This window comes from Ciconia boyciana, chromosome 1 (genome assembly GCF_034638445.1).
Source record: "Ciconia boyciana chromosome 1, ASM3463844v1, whole genome shotgun sequence".
NCBI lineage: Eukaryota > Metazoa > Chordata > Aves > Ciconiiformes > Ciconiidae > Ciconia > Ciconia boyciana.
Genome location: NC_132934.1, coordinates 218,120,251 through 218,142,112, shown reverse-complemented (window position 1 = coordinate 218,142,112; position 21,862 = coordinate 218,120,251). Strand labels below are relative to the sequence as shown.

General features: G+C 52.7%; 1 protein-coding gene across 4 annotated transcripts; it reads right to left on the bottom strand.

The window, feature by feature from the left end:
• Positions 1-2,902: 2,902 nt before the first annotated feature.
• P2RY2 (purinergic receptor P2Y2) lies at positions 2,903-14,920 on the bottom strand. Of its 4 annotated transcripts, XM_072850936.1 has the most exons (4): positions 14,722-14,920; positions 10,478-10,733; positions 8,649-8,763; positions 2,903-6,441 (listed from the first exon to the last, which is right to left on the bottom strand). In XM_072850936.1, exon 4 carries the CDS (start codon positions 6,435-6,437, stop codon positions 5,361-5,363), a length of 1,077 nt encoding a protein of 358 aa, XP_072707037.1. In that variant the 5' UTR covers positions 6,438-6,441; positions 8,649-8,763; positions 10,478-10,733; positions 14,722-14,920; the 3' UTR covers positions 2,903-5,360. The 4 variants fall into 4 exon arrangements, with proteins under 4 accessions (XP_072707037.1, XP_072707035.1, XP_072707038.1 ...); XM_072850934.1 differs by lacking the exon at positions 8,649-8,763; XM_072850937.1 differs by lacking the exon at positions 10,478-10,733.
• Positions 14,921-21,862: the final 6,942 nt, after the last annotated feature.

Below are 21,862 nucleotides of genomic sequence, written 5' to 3'. Positions count from 1 at the left end.
TGTGTGTGTATACATGGGTACATGTGTGCATTTGTAGTGTGACAGTCCAGCTGTTCCCCAAAACACACACCAAGATGTTGGTGTTTCGCCAGGTATTTGGGGAGAAAGAAAAAAGGAAAAGGATATTTTAAACTTTCAGGCTTTCCTGAGCATTTATTTGCCCAGGAGTCTGCAAATATTGGTATTAAACCCAGGAAAGCCTTAAAATAAACTCCTCACAAAACTGGGTGATTGGCATGTTATTTCAAACACCCACCGGTTTGGTTTTTTTTCCAAAGAAAATGCTGCCTTGGCCCATCCATTTTGGGGAATTTCTGCAATAATATGATTAGTCTGTGGAATTTGGGAATCTCTTCCCTTTGTTTGAACCCAACACTGGTCTCCTGGATGGCTTTGGGGCACCGTCACCTTTCCTCGCTCATTATTGATGGTGTGAAGGACACCTTCCCAAGCCCCCATGGGCTGTATGGATTCTCTGGTGTCTAATATAAAGGTTGAGCTGCTGGGTGAGGGCTGCTTTGGCTCTTTCTTCTTTGCATCGCAAGCTGTTTTCTATGAAACTCTGAGCAGCTCAATAGGGCAGAGACTTAGTCCCTCTATTGAATTGGCCAACTAGATCAGAAATGACTCAGAGGGGCAGACAAACTCGTTCCTTAGAAAATCAAGCCCCAGGGAGGAAAACCAAAAGAAAAATTAAGCCAGGACTCACTACTCAAAAAAGAAGTGGACATACCAAATGGCTTACAGTAACAACATGGCTCGCTGCCTGCCTCTGCCAGATTAAGTGTCTGCTTCTAGGAAAGGCACGATCGGGAAGGAAAAGCCCTGTACTTGGATGCTGGGAAGGTCTAGCAGAAGTGTGCATCCCTCCAGCCCATGTGGCAGATTTGTTTGCTTGGCAGGAAACCCTCAGTTCTCTTAACTTTCTCTTTCTCCTCCCAGTGATAAGAGATATTTAGAAAAAGTGGTTTTGGGGGTTGTTTTTTGGTTTCTCTGAAGTAAGTGCACGAGCTCTGTGTTCCCCGTCAATGGATGTTATTCTTGCTTAATACTCATTCTTGGGTTTGAGTGACTCACATGAGCTACAGAGAAGTCATTGTAGGAAAAGTTTGGGTGAGCTAAATGCTGAGCTAAATCCATGAGCTAAAGCTATTCACGTGCGAGCCCTTTGTCCACATGGTATTCATCCCAGGGCGGGACCCCAAAACATTGGAGGGCTGAAAATCAAGAAGGGGTTTTCAGACAGTATTTTTGGGGATTACTAATTTAGCAATTTTGGGGCTTGCAGCTATTTCTTTGGCTTTATGCTTTTTGTTTTCGCAACTCTAAGGGCTAGAAAGTTTTTTGAAAGAGAAACCAAAGCAGAGCTTTCTCCTATGGTGCAAGGGACCATGAAGTGCTTCTCCATCCCACACTGCAGGGCAGCGGGCATTTACCGGGTCTGCATCTTAAAGACATTGCTGGGAGATTAAGTGCAGCAAAAAGGCACAAAACTAATTTGAAGGCTGGAGAAATCAACCTCGGGACGAGAGCGAAGGAATCAGAGCTGCTCAGATTATTGCCAGGCAGATTTCAAGGGAACATGATCACAGTTTGCCATAAATTCATCAACTAAGACGAGTGTGTTCTAAAAGACTCATTATGTTGGCAGAGAAAGGCACAGCAAAAGCCTGTCTGGGGAGCAAGCGGCAGATAAATTGCAAAGGAAAACAAAATACGTACTTTTTCATGGGGACTGTGGTTAGGTTTGGGAAACCTTCTTCTCTTGGTGTCTGTAGAGGAAGGTGAGAAGCCTTTGAGAACAAGAGGTTTCACCCCAACACGTGGAATGAAATGTCTTGGTTTGGTGACTCCGTGAATTGCTGCATGAAGCAGAAAAAATGTGGTCTATGGGATGAGAAATTAATCAGAGATTCATTCATTAATTACTTAATCTAGCAACTTCTGGTCTTCAACAGGAGCGGCCTAGGAGAAGCTACCCACCAAGTCCACGCAGCTACAACCAAAGAGATCAGCTATCAAATTCGTCATACTACCAGGGGGTTTGGCCCCTGTAAAGCCCTGCAGTGCCCATTCAGCTCTCTCTGCACCTGGGTTTTGCCAGAATGGGTGGTATCAGCCTCTCCAAGAATGTAATTCAAGAGACATTAGGTGGAGGTCGAGATTCACAGAGGAGGTTTCACTTGGCAGATGGACTCCAGGGGCTGTGGTCTCTTGTGGGGCATCTTCTACTTGGCCTGAATCTTTGCCAGACCTTTGAGAGGTAAATCAGAGGTTTCAGGTCAGCCCATTGCAGTTACAGGGCAGTGCTGTAAGGGTCTGCAGTGCAATGCCCATGGGCACACTATAAGGAGCTGCATGACCCCACCGGGGATGGGTTACAGGCAGGTCTGAAGACCTGCTTGGTGGCTTTTGAGGTCCAGAGGTTCACTTTGACCAGCTATAAGGAGCCATCCTGGGGTGTACTAGGATGCTCCAACCTGTCTCCACAGCAAATTTTCACCTTAGACAGTTGAGTTGCTCCTCCAGGTCTTCCTGTCTCTGAGAAGCAAGGATGCGGGACGAGCACTGGTGCTACCGGGCTTTCTGGAAAAGGGGAGACAGCAGCAAGATAAAGTGAAACCCTTCCCAATGAGCTGCTGGGTTTGGGGGTGTTCCAGCAGCCCTGTCCATCTCAGCTCCATCTCACCTTGCCCAAGGATGAGAAGACCTGTCTCTTGGGGCGACCAGCTCTTCCATGGACTCCTGCAGGAGTTTAGCTGCTGGAGGTATCTACTGTGGAGCCCATGTGTGGACAGCTGCATCTGGAGCTTGAAACATGTCTATGACATTCAACAACCCAGTTTCTATCCCCAGTATCCCCTCTTCTTTGTACACATCAGATGAGACGGCAGAAGAGTGCTCATAGTAGAAATCAATTTTTTTACTATAAGAAATCTGAGGTGTCTGCATGTTACAAAAATAAAAATGTACAGTCATTGTCACAAAACCCGCTTTTTTTTTTTAGTATAAGTTAGTGCTTTTACAAACAAACAAACAAAATCTATATATAGATTTCCAGTTGGCACCTCTCCAATCTCTCTCCATCTGAACAGTGCCGCTAGCTTGTGCGGGATCAGGATCACAGAGGGACCCCCTTGATGGGACTGGCAGCGTTGGCCAAGGCGGTGGTTTGAAGCTGGCTGACGCCAGCTTGGAGAAAGGTGGGATCACCGAGCAGGACCGCAGGAGTGAACTTTGAGCACATTTTTTGTTGAATTATTCAGAGCACGTAACTTGGTGTTCACGCTGCTTTTTGGCAAGTGCGGGAGACCAGGCAAGACCTGGCCTGGAGTAACGTTTGTACCAGTTCAGTGCTTCAGTTGAATTAATTTCTCCCAATTATTTGTCTCGCCCTGGTGACTACGCTGTGACCCTCCCCATAAAGCCAAGCTCACTTCACAGGCACAGGGAAAAAAAGGTGCTGCCATAGTGCAAGTCCTATCTTAACCCAACCCTATCCTAAAAGTTCACACAAGGATGAGATGAACCACCCTACAAATGTCCTATCTTTCTTTGCTGATGGTGCTCAGGGCTGAGACAGTCCCCTCCTTTGCCTCCTGTGGTTGCAACATTGTTGGTTGGGACAAGAGCCCTCCATGGGACCATGGTTCCACCAAGCTGGGACCACAAGAACCTCCCAGTTGACCCTGAATGGTCCCAGTTGCCCTTGGCTGAACTCGGCCGGTTACGTCGTGGCGTGTCTTTATCTCCACCAAGCCACTTCATAAGAAGGAGGGATGGGAGAAACTAAGAAGAGGTCTGAGGAATTTGCCTAAACCAGGATCAAACGTGTTTGCCTAATCCTAAAATAGAGCTAGGGTTGCTTTTACAAAATATGACTCGTCCAGTGCTGCAGCACAAGCAATTTTCATTTTTGGGGTGACGAATCAGCATCCTTGTGGCAAGGCTGGGAGAGGAAACCATGGACCTGGGCTCTTGGCTCTCTAACCCAACAATTACAGAGAGAAAGACCAAGTGGACCTTCTGGTGAAGTGTTTTGTGGATATTTTCTCCAGTTTACTTTGAACTGTCCTGGCTGATGGGGGATGCAAAGCCAAATCCAGACAGGACTGGGGTTAAGCTTTGCACCACGTTTATCGGTATGGCTCCTAAACTCAGTGTTTAGTGCTGCCAAATTTCCTAGGGACAGTCCACACTCTCAGTAAGAGATATGCTGACTGGCTTCGGTGGAGCACCGGGATTACTGGGATTATGAGGAGACCAGACAGCAACATCTGGGCAGCATTTTGGGTCACAGCAAGCTGCTAAAGGTCCCAGAGGGCTGTCACCTCTGAGCAGCAATGAGGATGTGGCAGCACTCAGCCAAGGGGATGAACAACGGTCTTCGCTTCTTTGCTGGAAACATGAGTCATGAGTAAGGGGGTTAAAAACAAGACATGAAGAGCTCACCCTACATTTTAATGAGCTGGAGATGATTATTAAAGTCAGCAGCTGAAAGAAAGCTATGGGTTCCTAAAAGCTTTTCAAGGGTAAATGTTGCTGTTGGGAAGCACTAACAGGTCTTTTGGAAGATGTTGACCCCACTGGAGAAACCTACAGGGGACCTGCTTGATGGTCTCAGTAAACTCCAGTGGGATGGTACCAGTAAACTCCAGTGGGATGGAAGGTCCACCAGCAGACTTTTTAATAGGAAGTCAGCCCTTGGACAGGAGCTAGGAGTCCCCTCCCGGCTCTGCCAGCAGATGCCGGGGCTTGAAGCTGGGAGAGCATTTCTTCAGGGATGCAAAGCTGTGGGAAACCCTTTCCGGCTGCGGGTGGTATTTGCGCTTGATGTTTTCATTGACCTGTTTAGCAGAACTGCAGATGACTCTCCTCATTGACCAAAAGCCTCTCCTCTCTTGCCAAGGCACAGAGAAACTCCTGCTACCTCTGTGCCAGGGAATCTGGAGAAAGGCATTTCTTTAGGGGGACCTTTTGCACACAATGTTTCTGCTTTAGAAAATGATCTAAGACATTCAGGGTGTGATTTTCTTTTAGCAGATTTGGCCACCATGATAGAGGTCACCCAGCCTCACTGGTGGAGAGATGCCATTCAGCATTGAACAGAGAGGCAGGCTTGGATGAAGAGGCAGAGATACGGGGTCTGTGGGTATAACCACAGTGGCATCTTCCTGAAAAAATATGTTTGAAACAGCGACAAGCAGAGGAGCGCATTTAACATGGACCATGTTGAAGTGGGCGCAAGCCAAGGCACCGCAAACACCAAAAGCCTCGGGCCCCAAAGCATCCTGACTTTTCTTCACACCTGGCATAAACCCTTCTGTTGTGGAGATGGCGCTGGCCGTGCTGGAGCAGAGCTAGGATTTCACGTCGTTGGATAACGTGTCTGTGTTGTTGCTAGTTCCCAGGTGACTGTTGGGCGCGATGCCCAGCGCCATTTCATTTTTAGGCTTCCCTGGCATTTTGTTGCCCGCAAACTTCATAAATCGTTGTCCTGCTAAGAAATACAAAATGGGATCCAAGCAGCTGTTGGTGCTAGCTAGGGGACGAGTCACCTTATAGACTAAATTGATAGCATTGAGGGTCTGACAGCTCAAGTCCCAGCTCCGGAAGGAGTAATACAAGGTACGAGTGACATGGAAAGGAAGAAAACAAACGATGAAGACCACCAAGACGATGATTATCATCTTGACCGACTTCTTTTTGGATCGGGACAGCCGGGAGATCCCCCGTGTGGGCTGCAGCAGCTTCCGGGCCATTAGGCAGTAGCAGATGATGATGAGGAGGAAAGGGATGCAGAAGAGCAGCACCAGCATCACTGAACTGTAAACAACAAACTGGCCAAAGAGGTCCTTGCTGGATGTGTCATGGCAGGTGATGGTGTCACGCTTCACACTGGTGGTGACGAAGAAGAGTACGGGTGACTGGCACACAACGGTCACCACCCACACGATGACTGACACCCTCCGGGCATAGCGAACGTGTCCCCACTGCAGCGACTTCAGCGGGAAGCAGATGCCCAGGAATCGATGGATGCTGATGCAGAGGAGGAAAAGGATGCTGCAGTAGAGGTTGGTGTAAAACAAGAAGCGGACTATCTTACACAAGCCCACACTGAAGGGCCAGTTGTCCCCCATGGCATAATAATACACCAGGAGGGGAAGGGAGACCACGTAGAGCGTGTCGGACACGGCCAGGTTGAACATGTACGTAGTGGAGGCATTCCAGGTCTTGATCCTGAAGATGAAGACGTAGAGGGCCAGCAGGTTGAGAAAGAGCCCCACCACACACACGATGCCGTAGGAGACGGGCAGCAGGACATACTTGAAGTCCTCATCAAATACGCACTTGTAGGCATTGTTTCCTGCGCCACCTGGGTCCAAGGAGCTGTTGATGACTCTGGTCCAGGCTGGAGGAGTTGTTAGGTTCGCCATCACCCTGGGGGGAAAGCAAAGAGGCTGTAAGGACATGGAGGTAAGGAGTCCCTGGAAAAGGTGGGTTAGATGAGAAAACCTCAGTGCCGCAATGCCGTGACACGTTGCATGGTCCATGCTGTCATTATTACTATATACTATTACTACAGCCTTCCCTTCTCCTCCCGTCAAGGTTGCCATCAATGCTTGGCTGTGTCTATCCAAAAGCTACCCACAAGCATGGCTCGCTGTCTGGCAGGCAGTGCCATCTCCGTGCAGGTGACAATGACTCAAGAGGTGGCAGTGCGTGCCTCCTGCCAGCACACTGCGTACCCATGAAGACCATGGCCTCATTGCGCTGGGTGCTGACACAACCGAGGTAGTCCCTAGCATGGAGGACTTATGGTCAAGCAGATAAAGGGAGTTTTATTTATCCTCATTTTGCATCTGGAGCACAGAGGAGGAACTAAGCTGCTCTAAAGTCACCAACAAATCCCAGGCCACACCTGGGAGTCCAACTCACGTCTCCTGCAGCCCAGTTCAATGTCCCAATCCACCCTTCCCACCAGGTTCACGCAGAAATTTGGTTTCCTGTGCTACAGAACAGGAAAGATGCTCCATGCTGTGCTTAACCATCCACGAGAAGTGACTCAGCTGAACACCGTGAAAAGTGGGTCCTACTAAACACCAGGCAGAAAGGGCAAGAAAAGGGAACCGTGCTCTTCAGCGAGCAATCTCCATGACTGGCAGGGCCCTGATTTCAGAGGTCTTCAGCTCATTCTGGTAGAGCAAACACCACCACAACATCTGGAGGCCCTTGTAATCAAACCATGCCAAAAGGGAGCATGTTCTCCGCCACAGGGGCTCTGCCTGGGTTGGTTGTTGATGATTATGATAAGGTTTTAGTGTGTTTAGTGTTGGGCTGATGGTGGCCATCTCACTGGTCCTGCTTCCTGGCCTTGAGACCTGCTCCTCCAGCATCACCACCACCAGAAAGTCTGCCCATGCTTGTGCAAAGCTGGTTTATAGAATCACAGAATCATTAAGGTTGGAAAAGACCTCTAAGATCATCCAGTCCAACCGTCAACCCAACACCTCCATGCCTACTAAAGCATGTCTCAAAGTGCCATGTCTACATATTTTTTGAATTCCTCCAAGGATGGTGACTCCACCACCACTCTGGGCAGCCTGTTCCAATGCTGGGTAACCCTCTCAGTAAATAAATTTTTCCTAATATCCAATCTAAACCTCCCCTGGCGCAACTTGAGGCCATTTCCTCTCGTCCTATCCCTAGTTACTTGAGAGAAGAGACCAACCCCCACCTCCCTACACCCTCCTTTCAGGCAGCTGTAGAGAGCGATGAGGTCTCCCCTCAGCCTCCTTTTCTCCAGACTAAACAACCCCAGGTCCCTCAGCCGCTCCCCATCAGCCTTGTGCTCCAGACCCTTCCCCAGCTCCGTTGCCCTTCTCTGGACACGCTCCAGCCCCTCAATGTCTCCCTTGTAGTGGGGGGCCCAACACTGAACACAGCATTCGAGGTGCGGCCTCACCAGTGCCGAGTACAGGGGGACGATCACTGCCCTAGTCCTGCTGGCCACGCTATTCCCGATACAAGCCAGGATGCTGTTGGCTTTCTTGGCCACCTGGGCACACTGCTGGCTCATATTCACCCAGCTGTCAACCAGCACCCCCAGGTCCTTTTCCACTGGGCAGCTTTCCAGCCACTCTTCCCCAAGCCTGTAGCGTTGCATGGGGTTGCTGTGACCCAAGTGCAGGACCCTGCACTTGTCCTTGTTGAACCCCATACAATTGACCTCGGCCCATCGATCCAGCCTGTGCAGGTCCCTCTGTAGAGCCTTCCTACCCTCCAGCAGACCAACACTCCCACCCAACTTGGTGTTGTCTGCAAACTTACTGAGGGTGCACTCGATCCCTTCGTCCAGATCATTGATAAAGATATTAAACAAGACTGGCCCCAAAACTGGGCCCTGGGGAACACCGCTTGTGACCGGCCGCCAACTGGATTTAACTCGATGGGAGTTCATGTATGGGAATGACCAGTTGAGATGAGAAAAATGGACTCAAAAGAGTCTCTGCAGACACACAGTCTGGCAGCGTCCTGTGTCAGGAGGGACAAGGGCCCTTTTGTGTGTCGGGGACAGCCCACGACCCAGGCGACACACGATCGCTGAGCAAGCCCATCAGCCAGGAATCAAATTAAAAAGCACTTGCCTCCCTTCCCGTAAAACAAGCTGGTTTGATCTCACTGCTGCACCCTGTTACGGGGAGCCCACAGAAATCGGGTTACAGGGAGATGAATCCAGCACAGGAGCTCAGAGACCGGGACCTATTGCAGGAGAAAAGGTTTCAGTAAATGTGCGCTTTGAATGAGTATGTGGGATGTGCCCTGACCCAAATCTCACCATGATTTTAGGTAGAAAAGAGCAATACCAGCCTTCTCAGCTAAATGGTTAAGCTCTAACCTGGTGCTACCATGCTGTGGAACGGCGTGAGCATGCCCTTTCTTGCAAACAAGCACCGTTTTGACCCAGAGCTATCCTGCACCTACCTCCAATTCAGATCCTGCAGGGAAGGAGGCAATGAGGGTCTCCTAGAAGCTGCCAACCTAGATGATCTCTCACCGAAACGAAGCGCTATGGCATTAAAAAGCACCTCACAGCTGATGGAGAAGGGGTGAAGTGATGCCTCCAGCCCATCACATGGGGATAACTCCGGTCCTTGCTCCAAACAACCTGTCCAGATGTGGCACAGACATGATCCCTGATGATGTTTCCTCCATTTCACTGCTTTTCCCCTTGGAGCAGACCACAAACAGCACCGTCCAAGGCTCACGTTTCCCAAGGACGTGGGCAGAAACCACATACACGCTCACGCCCTAACTAATCTGCAACATCTGCAAAAACTCAAATATAACTTTGGGAACCACTCTGCGATGAACATGAGGAGCCAGGACCAATCTTGCTCTGTCCTGGCCCCAGGGTTTTGCTTTTCCTGCGCTTGGTTCAGCTTTGATCCCATCACCCTTCATCCTGCTTCCCTTAAGTCCTCATCAATGGGGTTGTCCCTGCAGATGGAGAGGGATTACAGTGCTTGGGCAGATGGGAAAACACTTTCCAGCTGCTCTTCTCCCCAGCTTCTTCCCTCCCTCTGAGCTTTGTAGATCTGGGGCCAACGAGACAGAGGTTGCCCACAGACCTGGCAGCCAATTAAACGGGTCGGACAGGCCACCGTGACCGAGAGAAGCCACACAAGATGCCCTAAAAGGCACAGGGAAGGGTTACAGAGCTCCAGACTTCAGCCTTGCACGTGGTTTCTCCATGCCTTTACATCTGCACCCCTCTGTCCCCTGCAGACAACCCATCGCCCAGCTCTGAAGCACCAATGGGGGCAAGATCACCCCATCTTCCAGCCCACCTCCCCACAGGCTCCTGTGACCCCAGCTACAAAACCCAACAAGGCATTTGAAACCCATCCGTAAGCTAAGGTGGGGAATCTCCTCCAGCGTGCAGGGGAGCATGGGCCGCCCCAGGCCACGCTGCGGCCACGGATGTGCCAAGATGCACATCTCCATCTTCAGGACAAGGAGCAAACAGGGCTCTCTGGTTGGCTTGAACGGGGTAATCACGGAGACAAAACCCCGCTGACAAGGCAGCCTTGTCCTTGCCATTGTGCTCTCTCTCCTTTTCCTTCTGGAAATGCAAAAGCCTTTCTTTTTTCTTTTTTTCCCTACTTTTGCCCAGAATCCCTAGGACAAAACCTGCTGTGTCTGTCGGGGCCGTGGCTGCAGTCCGCCCCCTCACCCCCGGCCCCGTTGCATCCGCAGCAAGCGAGCCGGAGAGGACACGGCCAGCCAAGGCGTCTGAAGGCACAAAAGCTGGCAGCTGCCCTTTCCTCTGCCTACGGGCTGGATGGCACGAACGCCAGCTCTTACAGTGATGCATCGAGCCCCCGGTGGGGACAAGGGGAGGGAGAAAGCAACAGCAATCCCTGAGGATGCCAAGCAAGATAAATACTTCTATGACTACCAAAAGCAAACCCACCACAATGCTTCGGTGAGGACCACCTGCATCTGCTTCATCAGCTCTCCCGGCCCTTCCAGGGATCATGGCAGGAGGTTTTTTTCTCTGGCGTTGAATGCAGGTGACCATGCACAGCTTTTTAGGTGCCCTCCAACCACCCGTGCACAGCAAGGGCATCACTCCAACCAGCTTTCTCCATGCTGGACCACGTGTTGGGTCTGGATGAACCTGGTTGCAATGGCTGGACCATCTCTCTCTTTGCAGCATGGCCTTGGACCTGTTTATCCCATGGGACATGAGGTTTTTTTTCCCAGAAAACAGGTACCATCAGCTGTAGTGGATGGGCAGCATGGGAGAGGAGCCCTGTGATGCGAGGAGCCCAGGCAGGTTGGTGTTGCAATCCCAGCAGCCACGTGCCCTCAAATATATATACCCACAGGCATGTGCATGTGATGCCAGCATCCCAAAACGCTCCCGTAACAGTATCTACCGTGGCTGGGCAGGGGATCTTTAGATGAGTCAATACGGGGAAGGAGGGGGCTGTCATCGGAGAAGGTCACAGGCAGGCAGCACTCAGGGCCAGCACAGGGGGACCATGGGTTGGACACTGAATCACTGAGTAAAGGGCTTTAATCCTGGTTTCTGCCCCATTTTTCAGCATTCCCGGTGCCATCCCAGTGGTCACCATCCATCCCGCAGTGTTTTGTGCTTGGGAACCTGCCAGCAGAAGCAAAGTCACGAAAGCAAACAAAGCGCAACCAAATCATGGCTGCGATGAATGCGTTCGCATGGGGGGTTGATGAGCTTTAATTGACCTTCCAAATAATTAACGTGGATTAGTTTACTGGCAGGACCTCACAGATGCAGCCTTTCGTTCTGCCAGTGCGAACCCCTGGGAAATCAAACCCGTGCGGTGCGGACACACCGACTGCAACCACAGCTCCCATCGTTTTACGCCAGAGATCGAAATCATCATCCATTTACCGCATCTTCCCCACCGACTCCTTTGCAACAGACACAAGGAGAGCGTGGGTGTTTTCCCTGCCCTAATTTATAGGCATTTAGTAGACTCATCAAAATCCTCGCTCCGTATCAGGAACTACTCGAGACGCTGGGAAGTGAACGACCTGGCATCGTTTTTCTCTCCTTTGGGACTGTGGTTGAAACCCTCCGCAACCAAAAGCAAACAGGCGGCGTGTTTGGATGCTACCGAGCCTGTCTGGTTGGGAGACGTGAGATGGGACCAGGCTGAAATTTGAGCCTGGCCAAACCGCCTGGTTTTCATCTACCCTTTCCGTTTGGCTCCTTTCTGCCGCAGTGATCTTCAGCGCCTTTCTCCTCCGGGCTGGCTCCGGCCACCAGTGTGGGCTGAGGACATCGCCAGCCATCCCAGTCCCAACATCTGCATTGCTCCCCGGCCCTTCTCTCCAGCAATCCCAAGGCAAGATGCCTCCAAGATACATTTCCAAGATACCCCAAAGCAAGGTTTAAGCAGCTTAAGGGGCTTCACCCATCTCCTCGCCCGGAGCCCCAGGCAATGCCCCTCTTTTATTCCCCAGGTGTCTGACCTACCCCTTCCTCCATCCCAAAAATGGCCAGAAACCCTCATTCCTCCCCAAATGAGCTTGCAAAGAATTTGTGTTTCTCTTATTTTCCCCTAAAAAGCACCTTGGAGGGCATTGGGCAGCTCCACTCCGGCTGGCGGAAATGGAGCTGCTCCACCGAAGCGTCCCTGTGCCTCAGTTTCCCCTCCTGTCCCTAGGCTGAGAAGCAGCAGAGTTGAATAAGTTTTCTCTGTGAAAAGTATTTTTCTGGGGGAGTTTTGGTTTCCTAGAGGGTTTTTCAGTAACTTGATCCAAGCTAAAAAGGGGAGAAGGAGTTTCCCAGGCAGTACCAAAACCTCCTGCCTTCATCCACACCACGGGAAGTCAACCCGGACTAACCAAAGCTGTGGCTTTACAGCGAACTAGATAAAAGCATTAAACACGTAGGTGCCGGTGCTCGTGCGTAATTAAAGCCACCTTCGTTTGCTTGAACCTGACTCAGTTCCCAGCACAACAGGTCTCCAGGGATGGATCCTGTTGGAAGCAAATATCACCCTGGCCAATATTTAATCCCTTCATCAACATTTCCCTTCCTGTTACAGCAAAGGTGATGCTCCCTGCATGTTTTTCCCCCATATCACCTGCTCTCCGGGAGACCCTGCAGCATCCTGCAGGGTTGGGGGCAGATCCTATTTGAGCCCCCAAACCTTGATTTTTATTTATCGCAGGGGGAAAACGGGGCCCTCGCATCCGTTATGCTTCCTGGAGGTAGAAAGGAGCCTTGTGCTGATTTTTATATCAGGAATCTGACTTTGGTTTTACCCTCCACAATTTTCTGGTGCTCACCGGAGGAAGTGATGGTCAGGCTGGGAGAAAAGCATGGGACCAGTTTCTGGTCAATCACCTGCTTTTGGTAACTGTTTTACCCTACAAGCCCCGTATCTGGGAGAAATGACATTTCCACAGAGACCTAACAGCCTCCTGCCCAAACCAAGGGAGTCACCCATCAACACCACAACCCCCCCGGCAAAACCAAATGCACTCTGCCCATCTGGGAGATAACCAGCATCCGAGACTGGGGATAACACAATTATCAGGCTAGACCACGGCACCAGCAGTTACTGTGAAGCCAAAGCAGCACCAAACCCCAGAAAACCCCATGTGGGGTGGACTTTGGGGGATAATTTGCTCCTCCGTAAGGAGAATCCCATGGGAGCAAGAGGGTCTTCGCTTCATGGACAGGTTCCCATTAAGGCTTTAACAGGGGATGTTCAGCATTAAGGAGGGACGATGGCGTGGCCAGCAGCACGCTCCGCTGCCAGCAAACTATTCATGGCTTTGGCTTTATGTCAATAACCAGAGATAAAAATCATATTGGGCAGAGACAGGGTAAAGCCACTCGGTGCCAGGACAGTCAAAAATACTTCTCGGGGTTTTATAACCCACTAAGCCCAGGGATGCGGCCGCATTCCAGGGCTCAGCACCGTATTTAGGGGTCTCCCCCTTTGCACTGGAGCTCCTTAGCCCATCAGCCACCGAGGCCGAAGGCCAAAGTTCCCTTTGCTCGGGTATAAATGAGGAAGAGGAACTTGGGACACATGACTGGTGGTAATGAAATGGCCCAATTTCGGCAGCCACGAGCCTTGTGCTGGGGGCACCGTCCCTCAGTGCCAGTGGTCCCCCAGGAGCGGGGTTTGCTGCTCCCCGCCTTGTGCACAGGAAGGCAGCGGGTTGCCAAATGGGTTTTGCAATAAGGCGATAAGAAAACTGGAGCAGAAAGAGAAGTAAGATGTTTTGCCCTTAAAGTTGCTCCTGCAGTGATACCACCCAGCGCCCAGCTCTGGGGAAGAAGGTGTTTTGGGGGTTAGGAGCTATTAAAAGGAGTCAAAGGGTTTGAAACCAGAGTCTCACCGATCCCGGTGCAAATTAAAACACTCCCAAATAAACTACACAGGGACCCCAGCATGCAAAGAGGTGGAAAAACACAAGCCCAGAGTAAAGCAGGGAGTCAGCTCCATGGCTTTTACCAGAGGTGTGTACAGGAAACCCCTGATAAACAGCCAGCGCATTCCCCCGGGAAGGGAGAAACCCAGTGGCAAAAGAAATTATTGCGAATTAATGCATAAACAATCAAATAATTCAGGCAAAGAGGAGCAAAGGGAGCCCAGGAGGCTTCCTCGAGTGCCCGGCTTGAACCGTTCATGCCAGCACCAGCCCACGCCAGCGGCTCGCTGCTCCAACCGCCCCGTCTTTGGGTCAGTTTGGGGGTTTGGGGACATTTTTAGTGGCAATATGTGCAGTGCGTGAGGTGTGAGCTGCCCCCCCACCGAGGAGAAGAACTGGGGTTCAGCCCTGCCCTTGCAGTGCCCCGCTCCCTGCTTTGGGTGCATGGGGACCCTGCGTCACCCATGTCACCCACCCAGCAGCAAGTGCCACCCCCGTGTGTGCGTGCACGTGTGTGCGTGCACAGGGGTGCGTGCCTGTCCCCCCCACCCATGTGCGTGTGTGGGTGTCCCTTCCACCCGTGTGGATGTGTGCGTGTGTGCACAGGGGTGCGTGCCTGTCCCCCCCACCCATGTGCCCACTCCCACCCCGTGCACGCCTTGCACACCCGCGCCCCGGGGGTCGCACCCCGTCCCGCACCGTCGCACACGCTCCTGCGTGGCCAGGACACGCACCCCCCGCACCCCCGGTCCCCCGGCCGCATGCGGCCCCGCTCACCGGGCCATGCCGAGCTGGTGGCTCCGTGCCGGGTGGCTCCGTGCCGATCGCCCCGCTCCCTTCAGGCGGGCGGCGGAGGCAGCGGCATGGCCGGGGCTCGGTCCTTCCCCCTTTCCCCCTACCCGGTCCCGCTGCCCCCGGCCGCCGCCACCGCGTGTGAACCGGGCAGCGCGACGGGGGCCGGGCGTGGGGCCGCACCGCCCTCCCCGGGGCTGGCACCGGGGCAGGACCGGGGCAGGACCGCCCTCCCCGGGGCTGGCACCGGGGCTGGGACCGCCCCACCCCCGGGGATGGGACCGGGGCAGGAGCGCCCCTCCGGGGACGGGGCCATGAACGGGATCCGGGGTGGGACCGGGGGCCAGACACCCCCCCGGGGCTGGGACCGGCACAGGAGCCCGACCACTCCTCCCTTGCCCCCCCCGGGGATGGGAGCATGGATGGGACCGGGGTTAGGGCTAGGACAGGAGCCCCCCCGTCCGGGGATGGGAGCATGGGTGGGATCGGGGCTGGGACTGGGACCAGACTCCCCCGCACCGGGGCTGGGAGCGGGGCTGATGCTAGGACAGGAGCCCCCCCCTCCTAGGATGGGAGCATGGGTGGGATCGGGGCTGGGACCCGGGGCTGGGACCCCAGGGCTGGATCCCACCCGCCCGGGGCGCCAGGGTCCCCAGAGAGCTGCCTCCCGCGGGGAGGGCCCTGGTGACCCCCCCCTGCATCCCGGGGTGCCCTGGTACTGGAGCTTGCCCCGGTGGCAGAGCCCACAGTCCCTTACCCAAGGCATGGAGCGGCCACACGGGGGTAAGGGGGTCCCAGGACCAGCCCTGGAGGGGAAGAAATGCCTCTAAACCGGGTGGATGAGCCTGGCTTGGGGCTCATACCATGGCCACCCTGACATGGGACACTGTCCCACCGTGGGTGACACCAAGCTGTGTCCCATCGAGCCCAGGGAGGGAACCGACGCACCTCAGGTGATGCCCTGCAGCACATCCCTCGCCGCAAGCCAGCTTCATTTCCAAGGGAAGCGGAGGGATGGGGGACATGAGATGGTAAAGGGACTTTGAGGCCAATTTTGGCTCTAATTTTAGCTCTCGGGACCAGTTCCCACCAACCAGGCAGCGAGCTGTCAAGTTAAAACCAGCTGCCTTGCCATGAACTCCCCGGGATGGGGGAATTTATTTTAGAGAAGAGTAAATTTGGGGGCCTGATTCATTGCAGCTTCTCCTGCTCCAGTCTCATTTTCCTGGGAGCCACGTGCTGGTGAAACGCTTCTTCCTTGGGGATACAGGTAAACCCTTGGGAAAGGGGATGCTGTACCTCTTGTATCCCACTGTTGGGACTTTTCATCCAGGGAAGAGATTGCTGGAGCCAGGAGGATGTGGCAGAACATTTGTTTGAGGTTTGCTCCTTGCCATGTCTTCTCCTGTGAAGTTCTGGGGCCTGGGTTCAACCAGAAATGGGGTCCAGCTCCTGCAGAGGGTAGCAGATCTGTCAAAATCCCTCTGCCGGGATGCAACATGTCTACAGAAACGTAAGGGCAAACTGGACTATACTGTGGAAGAGAAGTCCCTTCAAGGGTCCTACATTTGTAGGAGATACATTGAGTTTGGGTGCTATGGGTGTGAGCTGGGGAATTGTATCCCCCATATCCCCCAGACACCCTACGGAGATGCTCTGGGGTCTGTCTCCATTCAGCCCTGGCATGACATGGCCTCCCAAGAAGCTGCACAAAGCTTTGGAGGACCATCACCAGATTTCTAGCCTGCCCTAAATTTTTAGGAAATACATTGAGTTTGGGTGCTGTGGGTGTGAACTGGGGGGTTGTGTCCTCCATATCCCCCAACACCCTATGGAGATGCTCTGGGGTCTGTCCCCACTGAGTCCTGGCACAACACGGCCTCCCAAGAAGCTGCAGGAAGCTATGGAGGGCCACCGCCATCTTCATAGCCTGCGAGAGGGCAGATGATTGATGCCCAAGTGAAGCAGTGGCCAGGTTCAACCCTACCTCCCCAGTGGGACTCACTCACCTGGGCTGAAAAACCTTCAACTTTGGGGGGGCTGGAGGGTTTCTGGGCAAGATGAGGCCAGAGAACAAGCCCCACCAAATCATGTGCAGATGGCCCAGTTGTTTTCCGCCTCCACGAGCGCAGAGCAAGCCCCAGCACTCCCCCGTGTATTTCCCATCTGTGTCCATGGGTGTAAGCCAGATGTTCTGCAGCTGGATCTGATTTCACGTGGGGGCTACTTAGGCCTCCTGGATATGGCCGGGGGGGACCATAAAGCCCCTGAGGGAGGAGGGGAAGGGCACCAATTGCATCTATTATTCAAAAGCAGAAAGTAGCAGCCGACTAAGGAGGCATTAGCCGGTGCAAAGAGGGTATGAACATCTGGCACAGAAACGGTGCTGCGGAGATCTTGCTAACGGACCTCTATGCCAGAAAACAAGAACAAAAAAAGCCTGTTTCCTTCTTCTGATGTAATTTGTTTGAGGAGGGAAAACAATACATCATGTTGCAGCTATTTAGGGCTGATAAGGGAGGAAGGACAAGCTTGTTGCTTGCACAGAGGGAGGGAGGTGCCTGGGCAGAGCTGTTGAGTGAGGCTCAGACCGGTGAAGCTGCCTAGCAGTGCCCTGCTGGGATGCTAGCGTGGTGCCCAGTTAAGTCCATCTCTCTGGATTTGGAAACACTTCTTGGGCAAAGGTTGGGTTAACCGGACCATAGCACACTGGTTTCATCCTCCAAATCCTTTGCCCTGGCTCCCTCCAAAGGAGGGATGATGTCCAGAGATGATGGATGGAGATGTGGATGATGTCCAGAGATTTGTCATCTGTCCTTGCATGAGCTTTGGCGCATGGGGTGATCGCTGCTGCTCAGCAGCCCTTGCCTGGCACCGTCTCCTCCAGCCTGATCCTCTGAGGTCTGAACACCCACAGCTCTTCCACTGCCAGATAAAGCCAAACAACTCAAGACAAGAGGCAGGTGGCTTTTTCATGTCAAGGGGTGATTAATTATGGCCACAACTGGCTGAGAGGTTTGGTCAACGGCTTGTTGCTGGATGCTTCAACAAGTGAGAGGAGATGTTTTTCTAAAAGCTTGTTTGGAGCAAGGAAGTGGTCCCCTGGAGAGTCCTCTTCCCATCAGACCTTTTCCAAGCCTGGTTGAAGTCTCAGCAGCTTCCAGCAAGGAGGAGATTCCCAGCTTCACTGCCCACTGCAAGGAAAAGCCTTTCCTTCCTCCTCTTTTGCATTTTCTCACCTTTCTCCACTCATTTGGGTGCGAGGGAGATGGGAGGAGAGTTGTTACTCTCTGATGTCCACCCTAACCCACCGTACTCATTTCCATCCTTCATGCAGGTGATGGTCAGCCATTGCACAGGGCACCCAAACCAAGAGCCTCCCTCCCTAAAAATCTCAATTTTCCAGCTCCAAAGCAGCTCAAACAAGCCAAAGAAAGAGGCAGATGTTTTAAATCCAGTTGAGAAGCAAATGATTTGTGCAGCTGCAGCGCAGAAGACAGAGGCAAGCGGCGATACCCATTTGAGCCGAGCTGGAAAGCAGCCCCGCATTTCCCTTCATGTCTTAATTTTTCAACCGTTTTGGCAGCAATGCAGGTTTCTAAGACACTTTCAAAACATTTCCATGTTGTCTAGCGGGGAGGAATGTGATACAGGAATGTGAGGGCTGGGAAGGTTAGGGTGGCCACAGCAGAGTCCCGTGCTGCACCCATGGGTGCAACTTAAACCTGTGGCGTGGGCAGGGGGACACCGGCAGAAGCACTTGAGACAAGCTGAGATATATTAGATCTCTTTCTCTTGTTTTTTTTTTTTAAGCCTTAGTGGAAGGAAGGAGGAAAGTTTGCAGACGTGTTGGGTTGAGCCTGCAGACCTGCCTTGCATTTGTTGGTGGGAGAGGAAAGGGTCATGAACACTCATCTAAATCTATGTAAGTGCAAACTGATACCCTGATCCAACCTGGCCATGGGCATTTGATGACTTCTTGTGGTCTCTTGGCTGGTAAGATGTTCAGCCACCTAACTGGGAGGCAGAAATGTGCCCTGTGTGACCAGGCATGCAGGAGGGACATCCTATGGGAGCAGGAGGGACATCCCATGGGAGCAGATCTGATTTTGCAGCTTCCCAGGGTGGCTGCAGTTTCCCTCCAGGATGCTCTAATTCAGGACCATCAGCAACTTTTAAGGGTATATAAGAGGCAGAAAAAAACAATCCAGCTGGAGGATGAAGCATCTGTTCATGGTGGTGAACGCCAAGGGGTTGTGCATGGGATGAGGTCAGGTGGGTTTGGTACCCACCGGGTGCTTTGGAGACATGGGAGGACCTTCCCAGAAGCCAACTGAGCTCCAAAGCAGGGTTGATTAGAGAAAGAGGTGTTGGAGGTGGGAGTTGGGGCTGGAAAAGCACCATGAGCCAGTCCCTCTGTCCATTGATCATACAGACGTGGTCCTGCATGAATCTCCTCCTGCCATCCCCAAGGCTGATGACATTTGGGGGAGCAGCACCCAAGAGCCACAACCACGGTGGTGGGTGGGTGGGTGCTGAGCACAGAAAGGCACCCTCCACCCTTTTTCCACTCATCCCTGCAACAAGAACCGACAAGCGGGTGCAGATGGGGCATGGGGGATCTTTGCTGTCCAGGGCCGCATCCAGCTGGTATGGCTTGGGGAAGGGGGCACTTGGAGGAGACCTGATGCACATGATGCTCGCTGGAGCAAGCAGCTGGAAGCAGCAAGACTTGATCTTTTCCACATTGCTTCAGTGCAGAGAGGGCTTTGCTCTGCGGCTTTAGCCATCTGGGTGTCTATTTTTTATTCTCCAGCAGCGGTTGGGGTTTTTTTTTAGCCTGACTTTTGTTTCCTCCCCACTGAGTGCATGTGATACCCCAGCCCTCCTCCTCCACCGACCACAGGGCTTCAGAGCAGAAGGGCGATGGAGGTGCCAGGCTTCAAGCCATTCACTTTTCCTCCAAGCTCCTACATAACCCAGCTTTTTTGGAGGCGTTTTCAAACTCCAAGCGCATCCCCCTCCCTCAGAAGGATGCTTGCAGAGAGCGATTCGTGTGCTGCCACGACCTCCCAGGCAGCAGGAGCCGGCTGCTGGGCCCCGAAGCACAAGGATCCTGTTGTGGCCGACAGTGTTGCTTCTATAAAGACCTTAAATAAACACAACGCACTGGGGCAGGTATGTTAAAATTAACCCATCGGCTTGGGCTACGTGTGCTGCGGGCAGCACAGGCTGGTTCCCAGCATGAGTGCAGCAGCAGCGGACATGGTTCTGCACCGCAGCCAGCAAAGGGAGGAGGGGGGTCACAATGATGCTGCAGGCTGATGTGGTCAGCCTTCCTCCCCGGCGGGTGCCATCCTCAGCTCTGCTGCTGCTGATCCCACCAATGGCTTTCCTAGATGTGGAGATGCTGAATTTTCTGCCAAATTTTGTGACGCTTTTTGCTGCTTCTTCTTCTGCATCTTCCTCTGGGACTGCTCAGAAAATAGTAAATAAGACCAAGATTAAAAAAAAAAACAACCAAACAAGGTCTTATTCAAGACCTGGGTTTTGGGGGCGTTGAGTGAGTTGCAACAACGGGAGTTGCTGGAAGAGGTGGCGGGGAGGAGAGATGTTGCCCTGAGCCTGGCTGGCGCTGCTGGAAGGGGTTGTGCAATGATCCTGGTGTCCAAGAGAGCAGGTAAGCACATGTCCTGAAACCAAGTCTTCTTAAAAACAGCAGCAGTTACCCATCCACATAATGGTCCAAGCCTAAAATAGCTCTTGGGGAGAGGCTGCCCTGAAAAAGGCTCATTTCTCTGTTTGCAGAGCTGGTGAAGAGCCGGGCAGGCGTGGGTCCAACCACGTATGGACTCCTTGTAGCAGCGTTGTGGGACACAGTGGGCATGGGCAGCTGGATCGTGGGGTCCAGTTGCCTCCCAAATTTTGTGGGGTCACTGCTCGACTGACCCGCCAGCAGCTCAGCCTGAAGGTGGAAGCACAGCCTGGCACTACGGCAGATTTTGTTCTGGCTCCTCCAGCTGAAGGTTGGTTTATGGGATGGGGTGGCAGGACACCCATAGCATCCCATGGCTCCCATTTTTTATCTGTTCCTCATGAAGGACCCAGCAGACAAGAGCCACAGAGATGCTCAGGAGCAAGTTCCCATGGGTGGTGGGGGAAAAGCCATTTTACAGTAGTTTTCTGGGCCATTATTCTTGCTCTCAGCTCCCAGCAGTGAGACCACAGGGACCAGCGCAAGGTCCCACCCTGGAATCCCTTTGTTTCCAAAAAAATACTTGTTCTCAATATGGGGCTTTTGAATTCACTTCCTTCCCCTCCTGCTCCAAAATAACCTTTGCGTACTCAGGGAGATTCACGCTGAGACGACCCAGGGTATGGTGCTGGGAGGGCAGACGGACGCGTGGACCCCAGAAAGCCACTGCTCCCTGTGGATGCCATGAGGTGGGGGATGCTCCTTATCCAGCTCAGCCCAGAAAACAAGAGATTTGCACAGCCCCAGACTGCCCAGGCAGGGCTGGGAGAGCACGCACACAAGCAATGCCAGGATGAATCCAGCCCGTGCATGGTCCCTTGGAGATGTCCATCTAAATTAATGTTTCAAATGGGTGAAAGAACCACACCGAGTCCCTCTTTAGACCCCAAACCGAACACAGCCCTATTTGATGAGTGGGTGAGGATGGGGAGTGCAGCATTACACCTTCACAATACTCCAACCACCCTCCTCAGGGACCCATCCTGCTTTCTGCCCTTTGGAAGAAGGTTGGTGGCATCCTCCTGCACCCAAGTCATGCCTTAGCAGCTTCCCCATGGATACAAACCCCATTTGAAGCAGACCAACATTAGGTCCACTTCAATTCTCAATAAAAACCTCCCTGCAGAGTATGGATGCAATTCAGCTACTCCATTTTAAAACCCCTCCTATCATCAAGATTAATTTTCTTGCTTTTTTCCATATTTTCTCATTTAAAACACCAATTAAACCAAAACTGGGCTCGCAAAGCCTACCGTGCGGAGCGCAGAGCTCTGCGACCTGCGCTTATTTTCCTGCCCATGGCTGGAGTGGGGTCAGAGCAATTGGGGAGATGGGAAATTGGGTCCACATGGATTTCTCCTGGGGAAACAC

What these genes read in the sequence shown, in the direction of transcription:
- P2RY2 (XM_072850934.1), bottom strand. Translation starts at nt 10,515, where the DNA reads ATGAAGCAGATGCAGGTGGTCCTCACCGAAGCATTGTG. An exon ending in GTCCTCACCGAAGCATTGTG is followed by an intron (nt 6,442 to 10,477) that starts GTGGGTTTGCTT and finishes CTTTCCCCCCAG; the next exon opens with GGTGATGGCGAACCTAACAA.